Here is a 25678-nt window from a genome sequence, read left to right as displayed (position 1 = left end):
AAAACCCTTATTTCTAATTCAACGTGCAAAAATACAATTTTTTACTCCTTCGAAAGGATATTATTTTTTCTATTTTGAATTTTTTTTGATAATCTTTCAAATAAATCAATAAACATTTCTTTATTTTCTTTATATAAATTATTATGATATTCTTTCCAATTTTCTTCTGAATCTGAAAAATTTGATTCCAAAATTTGTTTATTTAATATTTTATTATTATTATTATTATTATTATCTTTAATTTTTTTCATACCTAATGGTAATTGTTTTCCAAAAGATCTTGAATGAATTTTTTTTCCTAAATCATATTTTGGTAAAAGTGGTTTAATATTTTTTAAATCTTTTGTTTTTGTTGTTGTTATTGATTCAACTCCTCCAATTTTAGAAATAGGTTGATTCGTATATGGATCAATATTTTTTCTTAACATTTCAATTGCTTCTATTTCTTTTAATCCTGGTGCATGAAGTATAATTGATGGATCTCTTAAAAATTGATATGAATTAAGTAATAATTCAGATCCTAATATTGGAACCTATTAAAAAAAAATTCCACAAAAATTGTTCAAATTAGTTCGAAAATTACATTTCTTTTCAATCATTATTTGTCTATTTCCTTACTCACCTTGCTTACAACTCCAGCTGGTATCGCTGAACTTAATTTCTTTTCAAGATATGTCCATCCTATAAAAGCAGGTAAGATTAAATCCCTATAATATCCACCAATTAATTATTCAGTACTGCTAATCACATTATATAACAAACCACTTATAATATAAACTCACATTGATCCTAATAATCTATAAAAATCAATATATTCTAAATTTGAATGAATAAATACCATATCTTTCATTGATTCAGGTATTTCTAATTTAGCAGTAGGTGCTAATGAACCGATAAAATGAAGTGTTACAGGTGGTTTGGAATCGTCATTTGCTGAAATATAAGTTGAATTGACTTCAGAAGATAATGGTAAATAACCCCATGATGCTGGATCGGCTGAGAAAAACAAATAACAATAAAATCGTTAATTTCAGCTATTAAAAGTAAATTTATCATGCCTACTCACCTTGTATAGCTTTATGTAAATCGCCTAAGATAGGATTATAATTTCTTCTCCAAGGTTGAATGTTACCCAAAATAGCTAATCTTGAAGGTATACGTTCAACACGTTTTGGAAAAAATTCAGCTACTTTAACAAATTCACTATCTGGTAATATTGAAGCATCAACAGGGAAGATCTATGGAAAGAATTCATATTTTCGAAATCAGTTCAATAATCAATTTAAATTACATTGAAAAAATTGAACTTACAGGAACGAATTCTTCTACATCTACTTTACCCCAAGATAATTGATTTAAACTATGACTCCATTTTAAAACTTCATTCTTTAAATAGTTTTTAACATGTTTACTTAAAGTTAAATAAGTTAAACGTTCTTGATATGCTGCAATTTCCCAAGATTTTCTTTCATTTTCATTTAAATTTTCTAATTCATGTAACATACAAATTATTTCTAAATTTTTATTTGATTTCATTGATTCATATGCTTTATTATTTCTTGGCCAATTCCAAAATCCATTATCACATGAAATATGAATTACAATATCAATTTCATTTGAATCTACAGCTTTTGAAAATGAACCATCTGAATAAGGTGTAGGTTTAATTGTATAATTCATACCACTTTCTAATATTTGATCATATCCCCATCTAAAGTGATCACCTAAAATCATTTCATTCAGCTTTTTTTTTTTCAAAAAACATTTCGTATATTAGATAAACTCACGATATAAAGTGAAATTAGCTCCTACATCTCCTAAAGTCTTGATTACAGCTCCAACTACCTCTAAATATCATCGTTTTAAATCAGTATGATCCTTGTTTTATCGATTATTCAATTAATTCATTCGAACTTACCTTCATGAAATCCAGCATGTTCAAGAACAGCTATTCTCAATCCTTCATATCCACGATTTTCTTCGTTAGACATATCATTTTCATCAAAATTTTCTTCTTTTAAATCTTCTTCTTGTTGTTCTTCTGCTGATGAATTTCTTTTAAATCGTAATTTTCTATTTTTCGATTTAATTAATTTTGGTAAATCATATGCAGAAGTTTCTAAAAAAGTTCCATGTTCTCCAGCTGATTTTGTGGTTATTTTATTTTCTACTTCTTTTAAGCTTGGATGAGGATAATATTCATTAGGAGATTCTTCAAAATTTAAATAATTTGATAAAATTGAATCTGGAATTGCTTTTTGTGAAATTTCATTAGGAAGTGATTTAAATAATATGAATAAAGTTGAAATGAATATAAAAGGAAGTAATCTTCTACTGGGTAAAAATTTTGAACGAGGTCTTGACATTTTTTTTTATTTTGATTTTGTGCGAATTCCTTTAAGAGTGAGCTTTCAGGTAAATTCTGTTTAGATGTTATGATTTAGGTTAAAAGAAAGTAATTAAAATATTAGTAAGGTTATTCAGATCAACTGAATTCGAATGATATTAGAAAAGAATGTGTTATCCAGCACAGCTGTTAAAAAGAGTGTGATATCGTATCAAACGATTGAATTAGAAGTGAAAGCGTATTTGGAAAAGTGTTAGTGAACAACAGAGAAATGAAAGAAAAGATTACAAGTCATGATAATATTGATCACTTTCTTGTCAGCTTCGACCACTCGTCGAAGCATACTATCTTCCATAGTCAAGTTAGATCTCATGTAAGCTTTGCGGTACAATCCATACAAGTGAGTAAAAAGCCTCCTTCTCAACCACGGCGTAAATTTGGTAAAAGAAGGTTATTTTCTTTGAACCTCTTACTTCAATTTCTCTTCAAGCGTGGGTCAGACCAGCATAAGTGAGGAAGTCAAAGTCTTGAGAACATTTAGATTCCAGTCCGAAGTTGGGATATTGATATGGAATATTTTGAAGGCGTTTAGTGGCTTGGTATATGTCTTTGGTATGACATGTCAACTTGGAATTTATAGTTAAATCACCATAGACTCTATGAAATGGTTCAAGCCAACTCCGCTTCTAGTAAGATAGGATCAGGGCATTTTAAAAGAATGATAAGGCACGGAGTTTATCTTTACGGGAAATAGCCGTTTCGGAAATTTAGGTTTGGAGGAGGTTACTCGCTTTTTTTGATCCGCAAGAAATTTGTAGCGAAAGTAGTCATAAAAGACGATAAGTAGTGTATGATGGAGAACCTCGGATTATGCTGAGTGTAATTGTACAGGCCGAGCTGATTGAAGACTTACCGAGAGGCTGACGAAATATGATGCCACTGTAGATAATGGTGACTGTCCGAGTATTCCCTGCACAAGACCAGGTTTCGCGGCGCACGGTAATTATGAACCTCGCCAATGCCTATCAACCAGGTTAGATTGCTTGGATTGGCACCAGTTCGAATCGAGATATCCAGTTCGACCTATGTTTTCTCTTTGATGCTGGTGATTAGGCAACAGGATAAATCTACGGAGGATGACGGCAGGGCAGGTACATATCTGTTTACGACGATGAAGATGCAAATCTCAAAGTAATGAATTCTCAATTCTGATGCACGTAGTCCAGCATCATTGTATCATAGTATCATGCGAAATGAGTATGAGAACGGACTATGACTTTTCAGTCATATGTCTCTCTGCAATAGCAGCATGGGCTTGGCTGTACGCCTATTTGCAGGAGCAGTATTGAGAGTTCTTCAGCGTGTTGTAGGCCAAAACGACAGTATGCATCAATCCCTATTGGAAAATGATACATCAGTCTGATTGTAGGATCAAGCCAGACATGTATGTGTCGATCTCAGACAAGTCATTCTGAATCACCTATGAGAAACATCATAAATCTGTATGCTTCAGAGACACACGGTGATAAACCCAAAAACGTGGTAATCTTCCTACAAATAGCTCAGGGCAAAGGGATGTTGATCGTGCCTTGTTCGGGAACTTTTGTTTTTCCCATTCATTTGTTTACTCATTTACCTTGATATTCTTGTCTTTTGTTCGGCATTCATCTGTTTCTACCGTTCATTACGCCTTACATTCATTCGTTTATTCTGACACTCATTCAATCATTCAATACGGCCTAAGATCATCGAATAACCCCTTTTTCGGCAAAAAGTCCCTCTCTTCGAAGGATAAAAGATCGCTTCTTCCCCTTCCAGACATAACAATAACGTTTTATAGACAGGGATAACGCCATTGATTGAACTTTTTTACAAGAACCAGACCGATCGACTGAGTGTAGACGAAACACTTCCTGGAGCGGTAGCGTAAGTGCCAATTCGCTCTGGGGCCGGTCCATGCTTTTTTGAGAACACATTCATATCACCTGATCTCATGATATTCCTTGAACCAAAAAACCGTTGCTTCAAATCGCTATTTTTACCACCAAATCTTCGCCCGCTAGGTATCACCTCACCACCCTCTTCGCTTCTCTTTCTTCCTACATCCACCTCCCGCTGGCCGGTTCTGCTATCACCGACCATCGTCGCTCTTTCGCTCACCGATCAAACAGTCGTTTACATCTTTCTTGACGTGCAAACACCGTTATTCGAGCCACAGATATCGTGTCAATTGTAGTTGCCATACTAACAACGATTCTGCCGATGTTCAGCACACAGTCAATCCCCACCCCTGCGACTCCTGTTCCTCAGCATCGAGGACCCATCCGTATTGGATCCCCATTCTCCTCTCCTCCGTCCACTCGTTCCAAGCGCCGGATCATGCCAATAGCTATCAATCGACTAACGGCATTCCTACTGGCTGGTCTCTGTATAACGGTCTTCTTGACTCATACTGTAGTTCAGCAGACTACTGGACAATCGACCATCCAAGTGAGTTCAACAGAGCAACAAGTAGCGAATCAAGATACTAATGGAATCTTGGTAGCACATAAGTAAATTAAGTAAATTCTTACCTTCAAAAACTGTTAATCGTTGGGCAGATTTGTATGTCTCCGAAGATGATTTCCCAGAAACCACACATATGAGCGGCGTAGCTGGATTTAGTGAGTTACTGTTCCTTCTTTTCAGGCTCCGATGGTAATTCTGACATTACGGTATTTTAGATTACTTTCACAATTTATATTCAGCAAATGGTACATTCTTAATCGTTACATCTAATCCAGAATCTCTTCCTTCGTATGGTATAAGCGGTATCTTATCTGCATTATCAGATCCTTTGGATAAATATCACAACCATGCACCTGCAGGAGAAGATCGTATAATGATTGTTAGTCCTCAAGAGGCCAAAGAGAGAATGTTATTGGGTAAAGCAGCTATACGTAAATCAGGAGTCAGTTTGATGTTTGCCGATGTCAAAGAAGGGACACTTAGTTCATTCTTAAATCATTATTATCATTTTATCGGAGAAATGTTTTTGGGTCTTTGGAGAGTTGTCACTGCTGCTGGAGAAATTGAGCTGCCTTCAAGGTTGATATATAGAGCTGAATCAGCTGATTGGGTATGTCCTTTTGATTTTGTCCAATGCTATCGACTACTACACGCTGTAAGAAGGCGATAGACTTACATTTTGATTAATAGCGAGATCGAGCTGGTATAACTACTTGGTTCCAACAAGCTGTACTCCCTGAAGCCGAGATTGAAGAAGCTACAATTTATGAAGATCGAAAGAAGAGCGGTGTTACCTTTTTGTTTGATAAAATCGCAATTGCAGATGTGAGTTCGCCTGGAACACCGTAGGCTGGGCTTGTGTGGAATACAGCTAATGAGTAATGGGGCGACGAGTAGCGATGGGCAGCCCATAGGATAGGGCAAGAAGTGAAATATTGGAATAAAGCCAATGCAGATTTACCTTTACTGGACGTACCTCTGACTTGGATGGATCCATTGAGAGATCAGATCAAAAGATTGGCTCTAGCCGAGGGGTGCGATGTCAAGCGAAAGAGATCAAAAGTACCTGTAGTCACTTATATCAATCGGTATGTGCTCTTCCGAATACCCTAATTTAATGGCTAATCAACAAACTTTCAGACAATTGACAAGTAGACGTTTGATCGATGAAGATGATCAAGAATTAATAGAAGAGATGGAGAAATTAGATGATGAAGGTGTTATAGAATTTCATAATGCATTTATGGAGAAATTACCTAGAGTAGATCAATTTTGTCTAGTAATGAAAACTGATGTAAGTCAATTTCTTTTTTGAAATACACAAGGGATTTGACTAATACCGATGTGAATTTGTAAGGTAATGTTTGGTGTTCATGGAAATGGTCTTTCACATCAATTATGGATGAAACCAAAATCAGCAGTTATGGAAATTATGCCTGTTAATGGATTTGCAAGAGATTATGCAATTTTAGGTGAAATGATGAATCATGAATATTACGCTATACATTATAATGAAACTTTCCCACCTGAAAAGTGAGTTTACTCCATTTCTCAAAACGAGATATATACAAGGATAGCTTATAGAGTGTTATTTGAAATTTAGATGGAGGAAAGAGAATGGTTATGGAGTAGATCAAGGTCCAGATTTCCATTCTCCTAGATATACCGTGAGTTTATTTACGCATCACAAACTTATGAAACTACTAAGAATTGAGTAAACAGATTGACGGAAAATGGATGGCCGGAATGGTTCGTGAGCTTGTATCAATTAGAATTAATGCTATTGAACCCCCTTTACCTTGGTGATTTGCTTCGGCTGTGTACCTAACATTCTATACCTTTTTACACTCTCACCTCTTCATTAGCATTGAACATTTGTATATTACTCAATTATCCCTCGCTTGATAATGCAGTTTTCAATAGTATGGCTAGAGACTTATCGATCCACTGTTTTCATGCCGAAAGTGAATCGATTAGTTTTTTGTATGAAGAGCGCATGAGCAATTTCACAGATACGTTTCATTATCTGGGTTCTCCTCTCCTCCTACTACATGCCCTTCGCATTTGGCTTCACGTCGACATTCTCATATCAACCTCATCGACTCCCATGATATCAAATTGCAAATGCGTGAAAAAAGGTAATACATTTTCGTAATACCTTAATGAAATCTACAAAACCACCTAAATAACCTATCCCCAAACCAATTAGAAACTAAATTTTAATCTCTTATTTATTTCTTGGAAGAGGCGGCTTTGGCTTTAAGAACTCTCTTGACGATGGTAGCTTCCTCAATCAAGAATGCTCGGGTGATTCTGATCATTGTCGCAGAGTCATAATGAATAATTTGCAAGATTGAATTAATTTTTGAAATATTATTGAATTATTGGATAATCGATCAAAATGAAATAATAAATTGATTTGTGAAAGAAAAGAAGAATAAAGAATAAAAAATCAGTATTTTACACATATCAAAAACAATTTGTTTGAAATTATGACTAACCTGGATTTAACACATGGGGCGCAGACTGATCCACCGTAAGCTCTGTTAACGGTCTTTTGTCTTTTAGAGAGAGTAGCGTCTGTTTTGAGTAATTATATGTCAGCTTATTATCCTTTCTACATTATCTATATCCATTTCCTGCTATTCCTTCTATCCCGTTACAGGCATTCCAACTACCTTCTCTAGCACTATCATCCATTTTTTAAATCTCAATTCCATTGTGCCTTTTATATATGTCCGTAAATTGTATAAGAGAAAAGAACACTAACATTGTCTAGGTCGAAGAACGGGGATCTGTTAAAAGTATTGAAATATCAGCAAATGCTATGATTAAATTGAGATGATGTTCAAATTAAACTTACACCTGGAAGGGCAAGACCACAATCACCACATTTAGGAGCGGACTATTAAGTTAAAATGATCAGTAATCAATTTCCTTTTTCTCCCAAAAATCCATATTCTTATGAAATCTAAAACGCTATTCATCTTCCACTAATCTAAGTAATCCTATATTCTCCCTTATCATATAATGCTATTCATTTCTTCAAAATCTAAGGTTCCAATTAAATTCGTATAACATCTACCTCTTAAACAAATTTCCATTATATCTAAACTTTCCATATTCTTCTATCCATTCATTCGTATTTACCCATCTCTTTACACTCTCACAAAATTCCAATTACAATTCAAAATTTACAACTCACAGCAATCTTCTTTAAATGGTGAACTACCAATTTACCACCTGGAGTTTTAACTACTCTCCTTCTGTTGGAAGTAGTGTTATAAGGTTGGCGCTTTCGAAGAGTAACTCGTTGGGCCATTTTGAATAAGATTTATGTTTTAAAACTTGAAGGATAAAAAAGTAGAAACCTTTTTATAAAAATGTTTTGTTGAATTTAGTACAATTGCCTCCAACAATCCTAGACTGACGGATTGACAGACAGACAGACAGAGCACCGAAGCAGAGCAAAGCAAAGCAAAGCAACAATCCAAAGCGACCAAGCAACCAAGCAAGCAAACCACCACAAGCACTAAATCAGTAAAACACCATACAACCGATATAACTTATATTGAATTACCGAATTAATCCCGTTCACACCATATCATACTCAGCCAATGTGGCACCTTCCCACCGTTCTGATCATTTCAATTAAACGCCGAACACGGGTTAATCGCCGATGCTAACGATTGCAGTTCGTAGTTGCGTCCGCTTTTATGCTTCGGTAATAACTAAACATCGAGACTTCTCATCGTCAAGGGAGAATGACGCTTAGTAAAAATATATATATAGGCCATTTTAATGTAACACTGATTCAGCATAGCCTTATTCATCATTATTACATTCATGAAAAATAGTGTAAAATTATGATCATTCTTAATGAATTAATATCTGATTCGTCGTATATAGTGTCCGTATAAATATAGATAAATGATACAACATAGATAAAAAATGCTAATGTCCTTATAAATAAATAAATGAATGATATATCTTAAGAAAGGTATATATTATATATCAACAACTGAAAAATTCTCAAAAATATCCGCCTGGATTTGATACGAATCGATTTCTCTAAAGTACCAATATCAAAACAATAATAATCGCTACAACCACTAATATAATAGGAATAGAAATAATAGCGGCATATCTACATTTCCTAATCATTGAATCGGGATGATCGAAAATTCCAAATCTTCTTCTTGTTGTCGTCTTTTCCATTTCAGACGAAGACAAATTTGAATTTGGAATTCTTGTTATTCCCCATCCACCTATAAACCATAATATCGGACATATGAAACCCATTATGAACATCGTATGACCCGTTCGAGATTGTTTTTTCGATTCTGAACCTTGTGGCAAAGCCTTCTCAATATCATTTTGATCAATAGCATGATTTCGAAGATTGGTATCTATCTCAGCTATAGTGGAAGTTGATGCATCCGCCGATTGACTGTTTTCAGTAGAAGCTGAGGCAGCAGGGTAAGAAGGATGATCTTCTCTTAGAACTTCAATCGTTCCCATACCCATCTTCATCGATGCGATATCTCGCCCCGTATATGGAAGGTAAGAAGAGTGGACGTAATTTAGGTGTCGGTTCAGTTGATTCGGAAGAGGAACAAGTGGTTGATCTTGATGACATCCAACTCCAACTTTGTCTGATCCTTTTATACTCTTCAATATCTCTTGATCTCTCTTCGAAGAACTTGAATTGATCAGCAATGGTGGCGTTGCACGACGGTATTTCGGTGTAGGTGGTAAAGGGGGTAAGTTCGGTCTTTGCAGAGATATTGGCGTTCGAGGGGGTGTGTCCGTCGTGGTGATTGTCGGGGACAAGGGTAGAGGTGGTAAATCTTGGAGTCGAGGTATATTCATCGTCAGAGTCACCGGTGTTGTTCGTTCCTGCTGTGATTGTGGCTGGAAGGGAGGTGAGATTTTGTCGTGGTGTTGTATCTTCAAGGGAGATGTCCGGTGAATGTATTGATATTGGTATGATGAGATCTCCGATGAATCCCAGGATTCCTCCTGGTCCGCTTTGCTTTTGGAAACTAGATCTTGATTTTGTACTTGCAGATCCAAGGGATTTACTTCTACTTCTACCTCCAAATCCCCATTCCCAAGACTTTGAAGGTTTTGGAGTTGATGCAAGGTTCGATCGTTCAGATTCATCGTCGATTGAAGATCTAAATGTTGATATTGTTGTGATTGAATTTGAGCGGGAGCTTGAAGATGTAAGATGTCCGAGGGGGTCGAATAATTCTGACGTGGGTAAGGGTTCGAGAGTTGATATTCTTTTGCTATCACTATACATTCTTCTGGTTGTTTTGGGCTTATCATTTCTTTCGTTTGTCCTGTTTGTTGAGCGATTATTTCGATTTCCGGCGTGGGGAGGGGAGGGGGTAATACGAGGTTGAGGTTCGAGTTTGTGCTCAATGGAATCGATTCCATCGAAATCATTTCGTCCATCTCTGTTGTGATCTCCTGTTGTTTTGGACTTTGAAGTGATTGTTTTTGTTGGTGGTAGATATGGTCGTCTGAATTGGAAACGCCTGCTATATCTCCTTCTGCTAAGAAACTCGAAATCTTGCTGTTCTGCCTCGTATTCACTTTGTATTCGGGTAGTTCCCGATGATACTTCAACCCTTCCTCCCCGTTGTGAAAACCCTCTTGTGCTTGAGGATCGTCTTTCAGCTCATCTTTTAACCAGTTTCCAAGGAAACCTAAACCCCAATTTGTCGGTGCGGAAGATAGTCCAGCTTGAGGAGCATCATCGATAGCAACAGGTGCCCCGAATTGCTGATCTTGGGCTTTCATTCGATTGATGTTATTATTCTGCCGCCTCAACGTTTTTTGGTCATGCGAGTACGAAGGTACACAAGCGAATTCAGCGTCATTTTCACTGGATTTACTGGGTGATTCATTGGGCATCGGCGAAGGTATTCTGGGAGCCATTGAGAATTGGCCTACAGGTATTGGGGCTGAAGGTGTATTTGCATCGAACCATGTTCCTTGATCAAATAAGGGCGACTTCAACCATGCTTTCTCACTCATCAACTTATTTCCATGTTGAAGAGCTTCTGCGAATGCCAAGTCATGTATACTGCTCGCGTAAGAATATCTGAACGGATTAGAACTTGCATAACTTTCGTTAGAATGTTCATCGTATGATCCCCCATCTTCAGGGTTAGGAGTGCGGTGTTCCAAGTTGGAAGATGGAACGGGAGAATTTGATGCTTGTTGATTCGTATCTACAGGACTCAGTAATGGAGGGGCAAGCCATGCTGGGGGAGCAAGGTAAGGATCAACGAGTCCCGTTTGATTTGGTCGAGGGGGAATTGGTGGAGGTGAAGTGTAGATTGTTGATGGAGACCAAATAGCTTCTTGAGGTTGCACTTTACCCGGTCTTTCATTCCAAGCTTTTACAAGTTGATGATAAAAATTCGGATCTTCTACATCTCTTGATCCGATACCTTCAAGTTGACGAACAGTATGAGCTATAGCAACGATACGTTTTCTTCTTCTTTTGACTTTTTCAGGGGAATCAAGAATCTCTTCAACTTCTTCTCCTGTCTCAGGAGTATATTGTTCTTCCGAAATAGAAGGGACGTAATGTGCTGCAGTTCGAAGTTCAACAGTTTCACCTGAGAAAGATGATGCCCAAGAATACGTTGACGATTGAACAGAATTATTCTCGTCTAATTTGGCAGGTTGAACTTCCTGTCGAGCCTTGGATTTGACGGGAAGAGGTGGTGGAGATTCACAGCCTAGTGCCAAGCCAAGTTGATTCGGTGTAATCAATGCTAAATCAGGAGAATTGATATCAATCTCAGAGGGTAAATGAGAAGATAAATCAGGCGTATCAATTTCAGTAGGTGTGTTGATATCTGTACGGTTCGAATATCTCCTTTGTCTTTGATTTTGATTTAATGGGCGTATAGTAGGATTTACAAGTAATGTAGTAGGTTTATTTGAAGGTTGACGACGAGCAAGCAGACTAAGAGGTCTCCATCCAGCATGAGAATCTATATTTTCCTTATCATCTGAGTATGAAGATGAATGGTGAGCCATAGTTTGTCTTTTAGCTCTACCTATTCGCCTAGCTTCTTCAAGTTTATCCCTTTCAACAGCCAACAATTTTTCTCTTTCTTCTGAATTTTGCGGTTCTTGTTCATTCAAATGAAGATGAGCAAATTCATTTAGATGTTGTTCTTGAAATAATCTCATTGATGAAGGCATTTTCTTAATATTTGATTTCGTTCCTATTTTAGAAGAATTAGGTGAAGATTGAACTTGATTTTCAGGATGGAAAGATAATCGGATTGAAGAATCACGTCGACGAGAAGAGGAAGAACAAGGAGAAGGAGGCAAAGGTGGTAAGTTTGTTATTTCAGATAACATCTTCGAGGTCATCTTAGATCAGGAGATCGTAAAAAGCGGCTGAGTAAAGGAATTTATTGTAAATTAGCGATGTTCGTCCGATAAGAATTCCAGCTAAATGAGTTGTGCATTATATGCACTAATGACTCACACACAGAATAAAACTGTCCACCTTTTGACCCTTACTTGTGTTGAAGATATCTGAGTAAATTAAGATGGCGTTGTAATGCGGATGTTCTCAATCTACAGTATGAATGGACTGATTATGTGCGAGACCCAGTGAGCAATCTGATTGAGTTGACATTATGTTTCTGAGCTTGTGATTCGGGTATCTTCTGATGATATATGTTCACCTTGAGGACTGTTGAGAGTCTCAATGATGATAGCCGAACATTGAATTTGAAAATTATACTGAATGGAAGGCTTCGAAGGATTGAGACAGTGTAGCAATATTATATATATATTTGTGTCGGTCTAATTATAAGTACTATGGATGCACCAGGGAGGGTGTGACTCGTATATGGTCAATCGTGGTAATAGTCAAGAGGTTGATGGAGTGTCCAGAAGGTGATGTAGGTGATGAATGAAGAAGTAAGCAGTAAAGATATAAATGTGCATGTGAGATGTTTGTTTGTCATCCCTTTTGAGTGAATTTATTGGTGACGACCCGACTGATTTCTTTTCAGGGGGGAAATTAATTACTACAACTGGCAAGTGGCAAATATATATCAATAACATATGACTCCCGGTTATACGTAATACCCCTCCAATACATCTGCTTTTAACTATTCAAACCACATATATGTGCATTGCTAATGTTACACCCGTACAGTACAGTTTGGATTCGCTAGCAAGCTGTATGCAGGAATAACGTTCTGTGAACCGAATTGAGAGCATATGATATGCAAAGGACTGACTTCATTTGGACAATCTCAGGATACGGTACAATCATACTAAGGCTACTAGCATGAGTGCTATTAATAATGAACTCAATTCTGGCACGAATAGATCAAGAGGTAACAAAGCAAGTATATATATATATGCATCATCAATTCAATTAGAAATTCGATATTACACTATATTCAATCGTGCTTGATTCTGTATATAATTGAATTTTTAAATATCTTTAACCCATCTATCTTTATTCTTATCACTGAAAGCAAAGAATTTAGCTAAACCAACAGCATTTTCAATTTGTCCACTAGGATCTTTTGTTTTTTCAGGATGAGCAATACCTAATCCAAATAAACCTTTAACTTTTTGTTCATTTAACCAAAATTCAGTCGTTTCTTGATTAAAATTTAATTCATTTTGTTTAATTTCATTATCATTATTATCAATATAAATTTTAGGATAATTATTAGATTCATATCCAATTGCATAAATTAAATGTGTACATTCTTTTAATTTTTTTTCATATATTTCTTTTTCATTTTTACTAATATCAATTTGTTCAATAATCAATTTTTCTTCTTTATCATTATTATTATTATTTTGATTTTCCATATTTTTTTTAGACCAATTTAAAGTATCACCTTTTAATCCTGTATTATCATTAATTATTCCTCCATCTTTTTTATATATAGCATATTTAATTTCATTTCTTTTAAAATTAATTATTTTTAAATTTCTTTTTCTTTCTTTATTAATTTCAAATAAATTTTTTATAACTAATATACCTGAATGTGAATTACCTATTACTCCAACTATACTGCTTTTATTTTTAGGAAATAATGAATGTAAATTTGATTTTATCATACATTTATCTAAATCTAATATTTCCAAATCAGGATTATAAGATTTATGAAAAGATGGTATTATAGGATGTGAACCTGTACATAAAAATAATCTAGAAGTTAATAAAGTTGTCGATGATCCAGACAACCCAACTTTCCATGTTGATCCCTAAAATTCCAGAAAGTGAATTAAAATAATGAATGAAATACTAAAAATCAGACTCACTTCCAATCTCGCTTCTTCTACTGTATCAACCAATTTATCTACTCCTTCGATCTCTAAAAGACCTTTTTCAAGCATTTTACATATATCTCCAGCTATACTTAATTGACAAGTTTCATCTCGATCATACTTTTCAAAAGCAGTTATCGCATTTGGTTTAGGTGTCGAATCGATAATCCGTTGACAGGTAGGTGATGATTCAACAGCATCAAGGTAAATACCTACTTTCGTATTCCTTCATGAATGTAACAAGTTTGTCAGTCTATCGTATACTTTTCTACATGATCCCAGTCAATGAACTCACGACGAGATTTCTCTATACATTTCATTCAATCTCCCTCCACCAAATTTCCTATCTATCCAACATATCTTAGTAATACCAGCATCAAGTAATGATTTAACTGCTGCTAAACCACCTGGACCAGCACCTATGATAATAGCTCGATATGTATTTGAAAGCATGTCATGAAAATTTCTTCAAGGTTAAACCGGTATTTCAATTCCGGTTGACAAATGTTATCCCAAATGAGTATCGTTTCGTTTTCTAATATCCAATGCTCAAATCCCACAAAGCAAGATGAATACCATAGAGGTTTATTATTCCACAATGATACATCGTTCAGTCGTAAAGGAGAGTATCACTTCCCTTTTCAGAGGAGTATTATTGCTTCTCTCCTAAAAGGGTTTAGTATATTGTCGATCTCAAGCTATTTGTAGGTCATATTTGATAATGATCTCATATATATAGCTAGAGTACTCGTAAACAAATGATGCGTGTCACGTGGCAATTCTCCTCGATTACCCTTTTTACCCTGAAATAACTGACATTACCACAAAAGACGCGAATCACTCACAAGAATAACATTACTCACACTTATCTGATTTCCTTTGTTCAATCAACTCTCCTTATCAATCAACCCATCGTAAACCCAATACAAAACAGGAAGAGTCAGCCGATATGGCTCCTCCACCCACATCGCCAAGAGATGATCGTGATCGAGATTGGGATAGAAGTAGATCAACATATTATGATAGTAGGCAACCTCCTTCCAACTCAGGATGGTCAAGTTCAAGACCAGAATACAATCCTTCAAACATGAGTACAATCAATCCTCGAGATTTATACGGAGGCTCCTCTTCATCATCCTCTCATATGCCTTACAGTCCAAATCCGCACGCTGGAAATCCAAGGAGGAGTCGAAGTCCAGAATCAAGGAATAGACAAACAAGCGTCGGTGGATCAAGGGCAACATACAACAAGTAAGCTTGATTTTCGATTACCGTGGAACAAGGGCTGGTGTCTTTGGATCCTATAAATGTCTAATTTCTAAACTTCGTTGTTATGTAGCTTTTTCCCAGATACGGAACCTGGTCAGATCGTCTCACCAAATCCCGGTTATTCTACTACTGTTCCTTCTTATCCTCCCACACAACCTAGAGATCCTAGAGCACCTCAAACTTCGACGTACCCGAATAGACCGGCATCGATCTCTTCTTATAGGCCTCCCGATAGACCGAGGGTTGGATCTGGCGATAGACCACTTGAAGGAGGTAGATCGCCTTTAGCTGGTCCATCAACAGCAGGTTCAAGGGATACCCTTGCTTCGAGTAACGGAAACGTCATGGCAGCATTAGAAAACTTTTCCAAGTAAGTCAAATTAAACCTACAAGATCAATGATATCCCCAATCCGTGTATTGTCCCATGCTGACGACGATATGTACAATAGGACGATGCACTCAGCTCTTATCACTACTTCTCAACATGCTCTCACTGTCAAGCATTTTGCCCGATTACAAGAATCCCCTCAAGTGAATCGACAAACACCTACTTTCGAGGAAGCCGAGAGGAGAGTAGGCAAAGCTCAAAAATTAGTAGATGAACAGATGTTAATACTCAACGCAAGTTTTATTGAATTGATGAGGCGTACAATTGGTATCACCAATAACAATAATTCCTCGGAAGCCATAAGTGCCTTAGAATTAGATGGGCTGAAAGAGCGAATGAGGAAGATTGAAGATCTAGCTCCGAGTTTAAGAAATTCAGATGGTCGACTACCGGAACCTACATCTACTATTCCACCTCCTCCGCCTGCACCACCTCCACCACTTCCAGCAGAAGGGGAAAATTCAGAACAGCCCACAGATGCAGAAAGAAAGAAACAGAAAATTGGAGCTATATTAGATAGGATAATAGAGAGAGTAGAAAAAGTTGAATCTATGAAAGCTGAATTCGAAAATAGGATTGATGATGTAGAAACTACTCTCATGACGCAGGATAATGCGGACATTGATCGAGAAATTCGAATTGAACAGAAAAGAAAGTACGAAGATTGGGATGATTTAGAAAATAGGCGTGATCCAAGCGGATCGCTCAGAGGTGTCAAGAGGAAAGAACGAGATATAATAGATGCGACATCAGACAGTCGTCAAGATGTGGATATCACGGACAATGATGGACACATCGTTAATAAACTTCGAAAAGAGGTAGCGAGGTTATCTGGCCGAGTCAGAAGCCTTCAGGACGCATCATCAACGACGATGTCCGATTCGGCAAATGGTGGGGCTGGAGTTCAAGAGGTGAGAATGCAAGAACGTCAAAGCCCGAATACAGTTCAAGAGGGATCTTCAGGCGAAATTCAGATTCAGATTATCAATGCTCAGCTCAAAGATGTGAGAATGGAAGTTAGCAAATTATCTGAACAAATCAATAATACGCAAACCCTTTCTAATGATCATACTTCCACTCTAACACTATCGACCAACGGTCTGGCAGGTCAAAGTGAATTAAATAACCTACGATTCTCAATGAACGCAATTTCCAAGACAATTGATCGTCTATCCGGCGATGTCAATACCTTAATGAATGACAAGAATTCAAGAATAGGTGTATTTGAACAGATATCAAGTGGTGTTCAAACTTTAGCTGAGAAGATTCAACAGTGTAAAGTGGATTATACGAATCTCGTTGAGACCCAAAGAGCATCTACAGCCACTATCACATCACTTACTGAGAATTTCAGAACAATTCAAAATGGAATTTCAGCTATTTACGTACAGATTAACGAAATCAAACAAAATGGAGCGAACGGATCTTTCAATTCAACAGTCAATCAATCTAAAGATCAAGAAATTCAAGATCTAAAGAATAGCTTGAGCAGTTTGCAAAATGAGTTGAAAGAAATGAAAGATGGCAGAGAAGCTTGGACGAAAGGAGTTATGGCTGCTTGTCTTGAGGTAATTAGGGAAGAAAATGAGAAGAGAAAAGAGGATTATGCCAAGATTGCAAAGCAGGTAAGTGAATGTTAAAAAGTTTACATTTCAATGACAAGAAACGCTGATTCTGTATGCTAAATAGGAAATCTCAAAGACAATAAAAGATTACATGACGAAACGAACTTCCACGACTCCCTCAATCTCACAAGCAGGCAGATCGAATTCTGAACCCAATGATAATATGAATCTCTCGTCTACTACAAGTGCACGAAACCAAGCAAATGATACTATCTTAGCTCAACAATCATCTTATCCTCAAATCCCGATTTATCAAGTTCCTTCAGCAAATGGTAATTGATATACGATTATAAACATCAGCAGATGATGTTGATGGTGTAAATGATGATTGTTACATTTTGATTTGTTATAGATATTGTATAATAATCTTGGACTATGCATCGAAGCATTTCATTATATGTTGTAAAGATCGTTACAATTGGTTGTTATAATCCTGTCACGATTATTTATGCATCTCGAACTAACGGTGAAGTGTCAAACGAGAATAAACGCGAGTATCGGATTTAAATATATCTTGCCTAATTGAGTCAAACTTATCGCCGATAATTCTGGTCGTCATACTGATGTGCCACATTCATTCTTTCTTACCTCTAAGGTTGGATTTACCCTTACTGTTTGGGAATTGTCACTGTACTGTAATTCTCCTGTTGGTTTGACCGCTATTCGCCTGTAGTCTGTCTGTCTGTCCTGTCTGTCAGTCTGTGTAGTTGGTCCTTGCTTACTGCCTCGGTACGGTAGGATTACACAAAACATTATCAAAAGTAATCATTTATCATAAATCTACTTAGTTCATCCATCAAGTCTTTAGATAAAAAAGAGGTCAAAATGGTGAGTCAATCTTACTGCTTAGCACGAAGAATAGACTAGACAAAAAGAGGATATTATATTGTGGAAAATGAGAGAGAGATGAGACAATCGTCATAAAGTTGTATAAAAGTCAAAACAATGAGGAAGTGTTATAAATGTATTAGGATATAAAATGGATTTGATAAAGCGAAAATAGGAGATCGATGAGAAGGATGTAGATCTTCGTAGACTACGATTTGGAAAGAGCTATATTCAATGTGAATAACAATTTGAAGAATGTTCAACTAATCTTGTTTTAACTTTTCATTTAGGCTCCCACTCAAAAGGAAAGAAAGGTTAGTTAATTTTTATTATGGAAGATTTGAAAGGAGAGAGAAGTCTGCATCTGGGTCTTTCGTTCTTTATGGTGTCAACCAATGGGTTCGGGAAGGTTATTTAAAGGAAATGGAAAATTGGATTTGATTGAAATTAGTTCAAGGAATATTTACTATCAGCTATTACTCGGAAAGAAAAGACTGCTCGTCAACAGCTAGAGTGGATATATGATCATGGACATTATACGATAACTGTTGGTATTGTCAACCATGCTCTCCAATCACTTGCACCGATAACATCAATATCATTAAAAGATTATCAATTCAACACCTAGAACCGTTTCAAATCAAGATTCTGAATTAGCAAATATAAATTAGATCGTACATCCACTAAATAACCTTTTAGAACCCGTCACCATCTTAGCAAAGAACGCCAGACCCAGAATGAAGCGAGACTAGGAAATAAGAGATAGGATCATAGGGACTTGACAAGGGAGGATGCTGATGGTGTTATGTTCTTATAGACCCGAACCCCTCGATCCGCTTTACACGATGTTGTAACTCGAGAATACACCATCCACCTCCACAAACGAGTTCACGATTTGTCTTTCAAAAAGAGTGAGTGTTCATTTTTCTTTTATCGAAACCAACTAGATGACATATACTTGGTTTATTGGGATAATGCTGATAATCTGAGTTACATAATCTTGTAGAGGCCCCAAAAGCTATCAAATCTATCGTTGATTTCGCTCAAAAATCAATGGGTGTTAACGATGTTAGAATCTCACCTGGACTTAACCAAGCTGTTTGGGCTCGAGGTATTCGATCACCACCAAGAAGAATTAGAGTTAGACTTGAGAGAAAGAGAAACGATGATGAAGGTGCTAAGGAGAAACTTTACGTTCTCGCTTCAGTCGTTGAGGGTGTTACCAGCTTCAAGGTGAGTATTTCAAATAAAAATAAAAAATTTTCTCCTTTCAGTTTCACAGACTGATATTGATGATCTTTTGTTTTAGGGTCTCCAAACCGTTGTTGTTGAAGGTGACGAGTAAACTACTTACTATATAAGAACATTTTAAGGGTCTCTTATTTAGTTGGGGGTTCGGTTTTCCATATCCATATTTTAGGGGATGCACGCCATGATACATGATAATTCTGTGTATATGCACGATTCATCGACAGAAAGGGAAGGGAAAGATCAGATAGGTTTACTGACAACTCAAAACCAAAACACCTAGTATACAAGGTATTTGCTTGATAGGATTTCAGCTAAGCCTGACAACATACATTACTCGGAGAAAGCTAAATATGTGCTTTAAAGTTGAATGAGTTAGTTGCATGACTAGTATACTGAGACTTAATTGCTTTGACGAATGCGTAAGGTTGTCGATCGCTTATTCGTACTCAGCTTGATCTCCCCACTTGAGGCAATGCCGAAATAACTGGATCAATCATCATATGAGTCAAGGTACAAGCTAGTTCAAAGGTATCCAAGAAATCGGTCGATCAAATGGCTATCATCTTGTGTTAATGGTGTCATTATTGTGACCTACACACACAAGAGGAGCTTTTTTGCAGAGAAGAATCAAACCCGCCAACAATCATTTTGCGCCCGTGTTAAATGTTTAATAAACAATGAAGATGATGACGACGATCCATCGATCTAAATTCACCCTGGATCAGTTTAATGAAATGTTTGATAGACAACAAGTGAAATATCGCCTGGATTTATTATGGCTTATTGTCCATTCCAAACATGTATCATTATTATCCAAAAATACGGTCATACATATGGGACATTGAGTTTTGCGAACCTCTTACTTTCTCATCCATTTCCATATTTACAGCATAAATTGTGACAGTCATATACTAATTAGGTCAAATACCAATCGGATCCTAATTATGGGGTACATGACTATACTTTCTTCTTAACCATCAAAACGCCTTTTGCCGTTAACCCCCTGACCTCCATGCTTGTCAATGACGGATACTTAGTCAGCTTTTCCCCCACCTTATCATCATGATTATTATCATCCCTTTATATCTAATTAAATTCCCTAAATCACCATCAAAAAAGATAAACATGAGGCAATTAGAAGTCGCTTCAATTCACTTTCGCCACTGTAGGTAGGTTAATTTCTAGAAGGAAAATCAAAATAATCTAGGTTAGTGATATTTTGATTTACCGCCTTATCCTCGGTTCAACTCCTTAAAACTAGTTGAACCAGCTACACAATAACAGGGATACCCTTATCTTCGTCTCAGAAAGTAGTACACACTCATGAAATTAACATATTGGAACACGTTTACTTCGTAATACCTTGAAACAATACCCCTTCCTTTATCCTCATCTTTCGGCTTCTCCCTAATGATACTACCAGCGACCTTACTCACCTTAGGTCTAGATCTGTATGGATTTACCAGAAACGGGGAACTATCTTTCTGATTCAAACCCCAAAGGCTCTAATCAAAAACTTTTCCTGAAAAAACCATTTTCTCATTGATCAACGGCAAAAAGAAAATAGCTTAAATTGCGGTGTACAATTCCCACTGTCGAAACGACATGATGAAATATTCATCAATTGTACCTTCCCCTTGATCTAGATGCATACTTATAGACGGAAGTGGAAATATCGATGCCAAATAGCTGATGTAACAGAAGAGTCATCGACGAATAGGTTCAATACTGTATCTTCGAAAGGACAAATTTAGATTCTTTCGAAAATTAGTGAGTGCCACTTTTGATGATGTTGAGTAGTAGACTCATATAATCAATCATCTTCATCATTCGTCAAATTAATCTGAGGCATTGGAGGAGAGGATATACGAAACAGAATCTGCAAGAAGTTGACTAGATTCAATTCCTGAATGCACTATTGGATGATTGACCTTTCGGTGAAAAGGAAAAACAAAAAAAAACAGAAAGGAAAACCTTAATCACCCTTATCGATAGCCGAACATTACGATTACTCCAGTGTACCTTTCTCCACTCTATTTGGCCACCCACTTTCAACTTTTTTTCCTTCCATCCTTCCTTCCTTCTTAGTACTTACGTCTCGTTTGTATATTTAAACTCATAAAAGATGGAAATGATCCTTTGGATTGATTAAACTAAATGCAACGCTCATCAAGAATCGTTAGAGGAAGTATCTAACCCTATCTTCCTTCTTCTTTTTCCTTGGATTTTACGCTTTTCAGCTATCCACTCAGTACTATACCTTTAGATATATTGAATCAAATCATATAGCCATCAACATTATCCTATTCTCCACTGAGAAAGTGTTAACAAATTACCAGATCTGTCCATATCCTCAACTTTTCATTCGATAAACACACCTTTGACCCAAGTAAAGTTTCGATTTATTTTGATATAATGGATCGAATGGTCAAGATATTGAATTTTTCACACAATCCGGATCAGACGAGTATCTATTATGGATTCAAGGTATTGTTACTCATCTTCTGATCAAAGGACTTTTCAATAACAATTGATGATATATCATTACTCATCCTCTGCTCCTTCGCCTTGTCATTGAATTAAAGTTGAGGGTAAAGTATTAGGTATATCTATCGAAAGGGTCTGTGCAAATTGATGATCTGACTGTACCTCATGTATTTATGATCGTATCCAAGTCAAGTCACCTTCTAGGCAGTATCATACGAGACTACTACTTGGAGGAAGAAGGAAAATGACATTGAGGAAAGACTCATAGTAACGATGAGGCAGCTTACAGGATACTTTTCTGTCGTGTATTTATTCTCATATATTCTTTTCCCTCCATGAGGCTCTCAGTATATCTACTTTCATCCACATTTAAAATTACTTGCAATTTGTCTTCACAGTAAAGGTATACTTATCAGTTTTATCCATCTTCAATCAGCTGTTCAATCAAATCAAGAAACATATAATTCCCTTCTTTCATCTTCCTTTATCAAACGATCACTTGATCTCTATCTTCCTTTTGAACTCATCATAACAAACCTCTCTCTGTAATGAATTCCAATTATCAATTTCCCTTTGATTCTCTTCCAGAAACAATAAATCCTAGACTTCTTAATCCATCTTTATTCGATCAAAGTAATCAACTTATTCCTTTTCCCTCAAAGGATTATCACTATTATCAAACTCAATTAAGATCCTATTCAATTCCACCTTCAATCACAAATTACAATACAAAATCATCATTAAATTCACAATTTGAAATTCCTACAATTGACAATGTTACTTATTCTATGATTTGTGATCATCCATTTCATCCACTTAAGAAAAACGATAATTGCATTTGGTTAAGTGAAGATTGGAAAATTCTTCCTTTCCTTCCTACTCCTTCTATAACTCGTTATCCCACTTATACTCCTAGACAATCTATTCCACAAACAAAAAATAACGCATTCCAAATAACAAATCATCCGACTTACAATAGCAGCCAACATCAATTTGCTTCATCATCTTCAGACAATTTGCCACAACCCCTTGATCGACTTCAATTTGCTGCTTCTTCTTCTTTGCAACAGGATCCTTCTTTGGTACCTAATATCATCTCGCCAAATATAAATATGAATGACGGAACCGAATCTTCCCTATGGTCGATCAAGGTACTTCCCTTTCGCTGAAAACCCCATCAACGTGATTCTAGAAGATCAAATCAATTCACACCAAACCAGTCGCCACAATAATGTCGCTCAAAGTGCCCAAGGTATCATCGACTACTCTTCATCGACGCAACCATATCAAGATATGGGTTGTCAAGGTCAACAGTATCCACTTGGTCCAGCTATCGATTTTGGATCTGCCAATCATCCAACGCCGTCAAGTTCAAACGACCAAACAATCCAATCGCAACAAGTAAATCAAATTCCTATCTTTTCATCATTACCGTATTCACACAATACAACTTCACACAAAGCAACTTCAAAAGCAAATTTCCAGAATTACACGAAAGATCGAAATATTGTGAACAATGGAGATGACGAAGACGAAGAAGGAGAAGAAATCCCTTTGGAAATTGAATTATCCGAAAAATCATCTTACTCTCCAAGGAATGATCGATCTAAAACAACTGTTATATCGTTAAAAGAATTTACGAAATCACCGTCATCCACAATTGAAATGCCACTTTACGCAAACACACCAAAAATTGCAAATATCCCTCCTAAGCGACCTCATACCTCAAAGTTCAATACAGATTCTTCTTCTTCATCGCTTGATCATGAATATATAGTAAGATGTGATGAACCAATTAGTACAAACGGTAGATATCCAACTAGAAAAAGTACCATTAGAGCAAACGAAAAGGTTCAAGCCATCAGAAATTGTACAGAACGATTTAGCGGATCTGAAGATGAAAGAATTGAGGCAAAAAAAGATAAATCATTACGGAAAGGACAAGGAAAGGCCAAAGTTGGTGCTTACGGTGGCAGAAGAATCCCTGCTGGTGAAGGTATTTATAATGATGGAACGATCAATCGAAAAGCACAGAAAATACCCGCAGGAGCATTTTTATTTCAGCTGATGGAGTAAGTTTTGATTTTATCGATGGCCAGTCACTACCTCTTCCTCACAAAGTTATTCGCTGAGCATGATGATGGCTGAATTTGAGCTGATGTCGCATATTATATAGATACCTTGCATATGATAAGTATCCCGGATATGTAATTATGAAGAATCAAGTAGCTTTCATTCCTAATACCGAAGCTGTGAGTATATTATATCCATTGAATGAGTTCTTCAAAATGAGAGAGCTTGCGCTAAGTTTTCTATTGTAATCTACTTTAGTTTGCCAAATTTGGTGAGTCTACGCTTTTTACAATAACAAAAGCATCATGACCAATTCTTTCCTACTTAGTATATTCTAGAGATATCAAAGATCATGAAAAATCTAAAGCGATTACTAGACCTTGGGAATCTTTTCAGAGAAATTTGAACAAGTAAGTCTGATACAGATCAACCTTGTTTCCAAATATTCACTCAACCTTTTTAATTTATTTACTTTTTATAGTTATATTGCTTCTTGGCCTTTTCATAGATTAGCAGTACCAGGTACCAAATTAAAGTAAAATCCCACCAAAACAATTGATCATTTTTAATCCTTTCATGCTAATTGTAAATTATTCTGGTAGATCACAAATAATTGATATTCCAACTTTGAATGAATTGGCCGAACGATGGAAAGAATATGGTTTAGATGAAAATGTATTAGAACGAGAAAGAAATAGAATTGAACAATGGGCTGAAATTACAGTACCTGTTAAACCTTATATTTTATCTGCTAAAGAAAAAAAAACTTTAAAACTTGTTCAATTTAAAAGACGTTTTGGAAAATCATCGAAATTGATTGATCTTGATATAGCTTTCAAGTCAACTGATAAGAAAGAAAGAAAATATAAAATTGATGAGATCGATCAAAACGACGAGGATGAATACTACGGTCCGAAGAAGAAAAGAAGTCGAACGACTTTGATTGGAGAAAGCTCTGGTTATTACAATCAGAAGGAAGAGAAGAGTCTCAGTGTCACTATTGACGATGAGGAAGAAAACAATGAGCTGTATTCTGAAGAAGACACTGAAATGATGGCACCGGACCTCACCGTGAGTCATTCGAAATTAAACTTCATTTACAATCAAATATCACTAATACTAAATCCACGTTTGCCTATAGGAGACACGAGCCTCTTCGCCTGAGATTCCACTTTTCAATAGAATTCAAGCTAATCGAATGGGTACTCCCGAGAAAATGCAATTAAGATTATCGATCGGAGGTAAATCGATATCTATTCCTTCAACACCTGAAAAAGCAATAATCAATTCGGATAAAAGAAGTTTCGCAAGTATCAATTCCAATTCACCTGACAAAGGTCAGCATGGTAAGTCTGCTTATCTCGATTCCATTCGGTAATTCTCGACTTTAACCATTATACGTAGATCCAACTTATCATGAAATTATATATACTCCTTCTCCTACATTTTCTAATCCCATTGTCACCCCACAAACAGCGAATACAGACGTCCATTCATCAAGTAGACCGAATTCGATTATGAAAATTTACTGTGAGCTGTAACCTTGTTTCCTCACTTGT

General features: G+C 36.4%; 8 protein-coding genes across 8 annotated transcripts; 4 read left to right on the top strand and 4 right to left on the bottom strand.

The window, feature by feature from the left end:
- Positions 1-41: 41 nt before the first annotated feature.
- On the bottom strand, positions 42-2366 carry I206_106327 (uncharacterized protein; the record flags this gene model as incomplete). Its single annotated transcript, XM_019158823.1, has 7 exons — positions 42-533; positions 623-707; positions 783-996; positions 1067-1238; positions 1312-1724; positions 1788-1847; positions 1919-2366. 7 exons carry the CDS (start codon positions 2364-2366, stop codon positions 42-44), a joined length of 1884 nt encoding a protein of 627 aa, XP_019007961.1.
- Positions 2367-4726: 2360 nt separating this feature from the next.
- Positions 4727-6661, top strand: I206_106326 (uncharacterized protein; the record flags this gene model as incomplete). The annotated part of the gene is made up of 9 exons (XM_019158821.1): positions 4727-4837; positions 4893-5010; positions 5071-5465; positions 5546-5680; positions 5753-5943; positions 5996-6149; positions 6213-6388; positions 6459-6522; positions 6578-6661. The coding sequence occupies 9 exons, from the start codon at positions 4727-4729 to the stop codon at positions 6659-6661; spliced, it is 1428 nt and encodes a 475-aa protein (XP_019007959.1).
- A 425-nt stretch (positions 6662-7086) lies between these two features.
- I206_106325 (60S ribosomal protein eL34) lies at positions 7087-8177 on the bottom strand (the record flags this gene model as incomplete). Its single annotated transcript, XM_019158820.1, has 5 exons — positions 7087-7168; positions 7357-7435; positions 7626-7650; positions 7719-7760; positions 8061-8177. 5 exons carry the CDS (start codon positions 8175-8177, stop codon positions 7087-7089), a joined length of 345 nt encoding a protein of 114 aa, XP_019007958.1.
- Positions 8178-8926: 749 nt separating this feature from the next.
- Positions 8927-12250, bottom strand: I206_106324 (uncharacterized protein; the record flags this gene model as incomplete). The annotated part of the gene is made up of 1 exon (XM_019158819.1): positions 8927-12250. The coding sequence occupies one exon, from the start codon at positions 12248-12250 to the stop codon at positions 8927-8929; it is 3324 nt and encodes a 1107-aa protein (XP_019007957.1).
- A 1095-nt stretch (positions 12251-13345) lies between these two features.
- Positions 13346-14650, bottom strand: I206_106323 (uncharacterized protein; the record flags this gene model as incomplete). Its single annotated transcript, XM_019158818.1, has 3 exons — positions 13346-14134; positions 14192-14423; positions 14493-14650. The coding sequence occupies 3 exons, from the start codon at positions 14648-14650 to the stop codon at positions 13346-13348; spliced, it is 1179 nt and encodes a 392-aa protein (XP_019007956.1).
- Positions 14651-15146: 496 nt separating this feature from the next.
- Positions 15147-17760, top strand: I206_106322 (uncharacterized protein; the record flags this gene model as incomplete). The annotated part of the gene is made up of 5 exons (XM_070203295.1): positions 15147-15201; positions 15247-15448; positions 15537-15836; positions 15917-17480; positions 17545-17760. The coding sequence occupies 5 exons, from the start codon at positions 15147-15149 to the stop codon at positions 17758-17760; spliced, it is 2337 nt and encodes a 778-aa protein (XP_070059396.1).
- A 545-nt stretch (positions 17761-18305) lies between these two features.
- On the top strand, positions 18306-19653 carry I206_106321 (uncharacterized protein; the record flags this gene model as incomplete). Its single annotated transcript, XM_070203294.1, has 5 exons — positions 18306-18308; positions 18599-18622; positions 19126-19219; positions 19315-19541; positions 19618-19653. 5 exons carry the CDS (start codon positions 18306-18308, stop codon positions 19651-19653), a joined length of 384 nt encoding a protein of 127 aa, XP_070059395.1.
- Positions 19654-23162: 3509 nt separating this feature from the next.
- I206_106320 (uncharacterized protein) lies at positions 23163-25660 on the top strand (the record flags this gene model as incomplete). The annotated part of the gene is made up of 8 exons (XM_019158816.1): positions 23163-24118; positions 24223-24298; positions 24378-24390; positions 24448-24529; positions 24601-24654; positions 24722-25190; positions 25261-25465; positions 25524-25660. The coding sequence occupies 8 exons, from the start codon at positions 23163-23165 to the stop codon at positions 25658-25660; spliced, it is 1992 nt and encodes a 663-aa protein (XP_019007954.1).
- Between the last annotated feature and the right edge of the window lie 18 nt (positions 25661-25678).

Source organism: Kwoniella pini, chromosome 9 (genome assembly GCF_000512605.2).
Source record: "Kwoniella pini CBS 10737 chromosome 9, complete sequence".
In the NCBI taxonomy this organism is placed as follows: domain Eukaryota; kingdom Fungi; phylum Basidiomycota; class Tremellomycetes; order Tremellales; family Cryptococcaceae; genus Kwoniella; species Kwoniella pini.
Note: the sequence above shows the minus strand (reverse complement) of the source record. Positions and strands in the feature narration are given on the sequence as shown.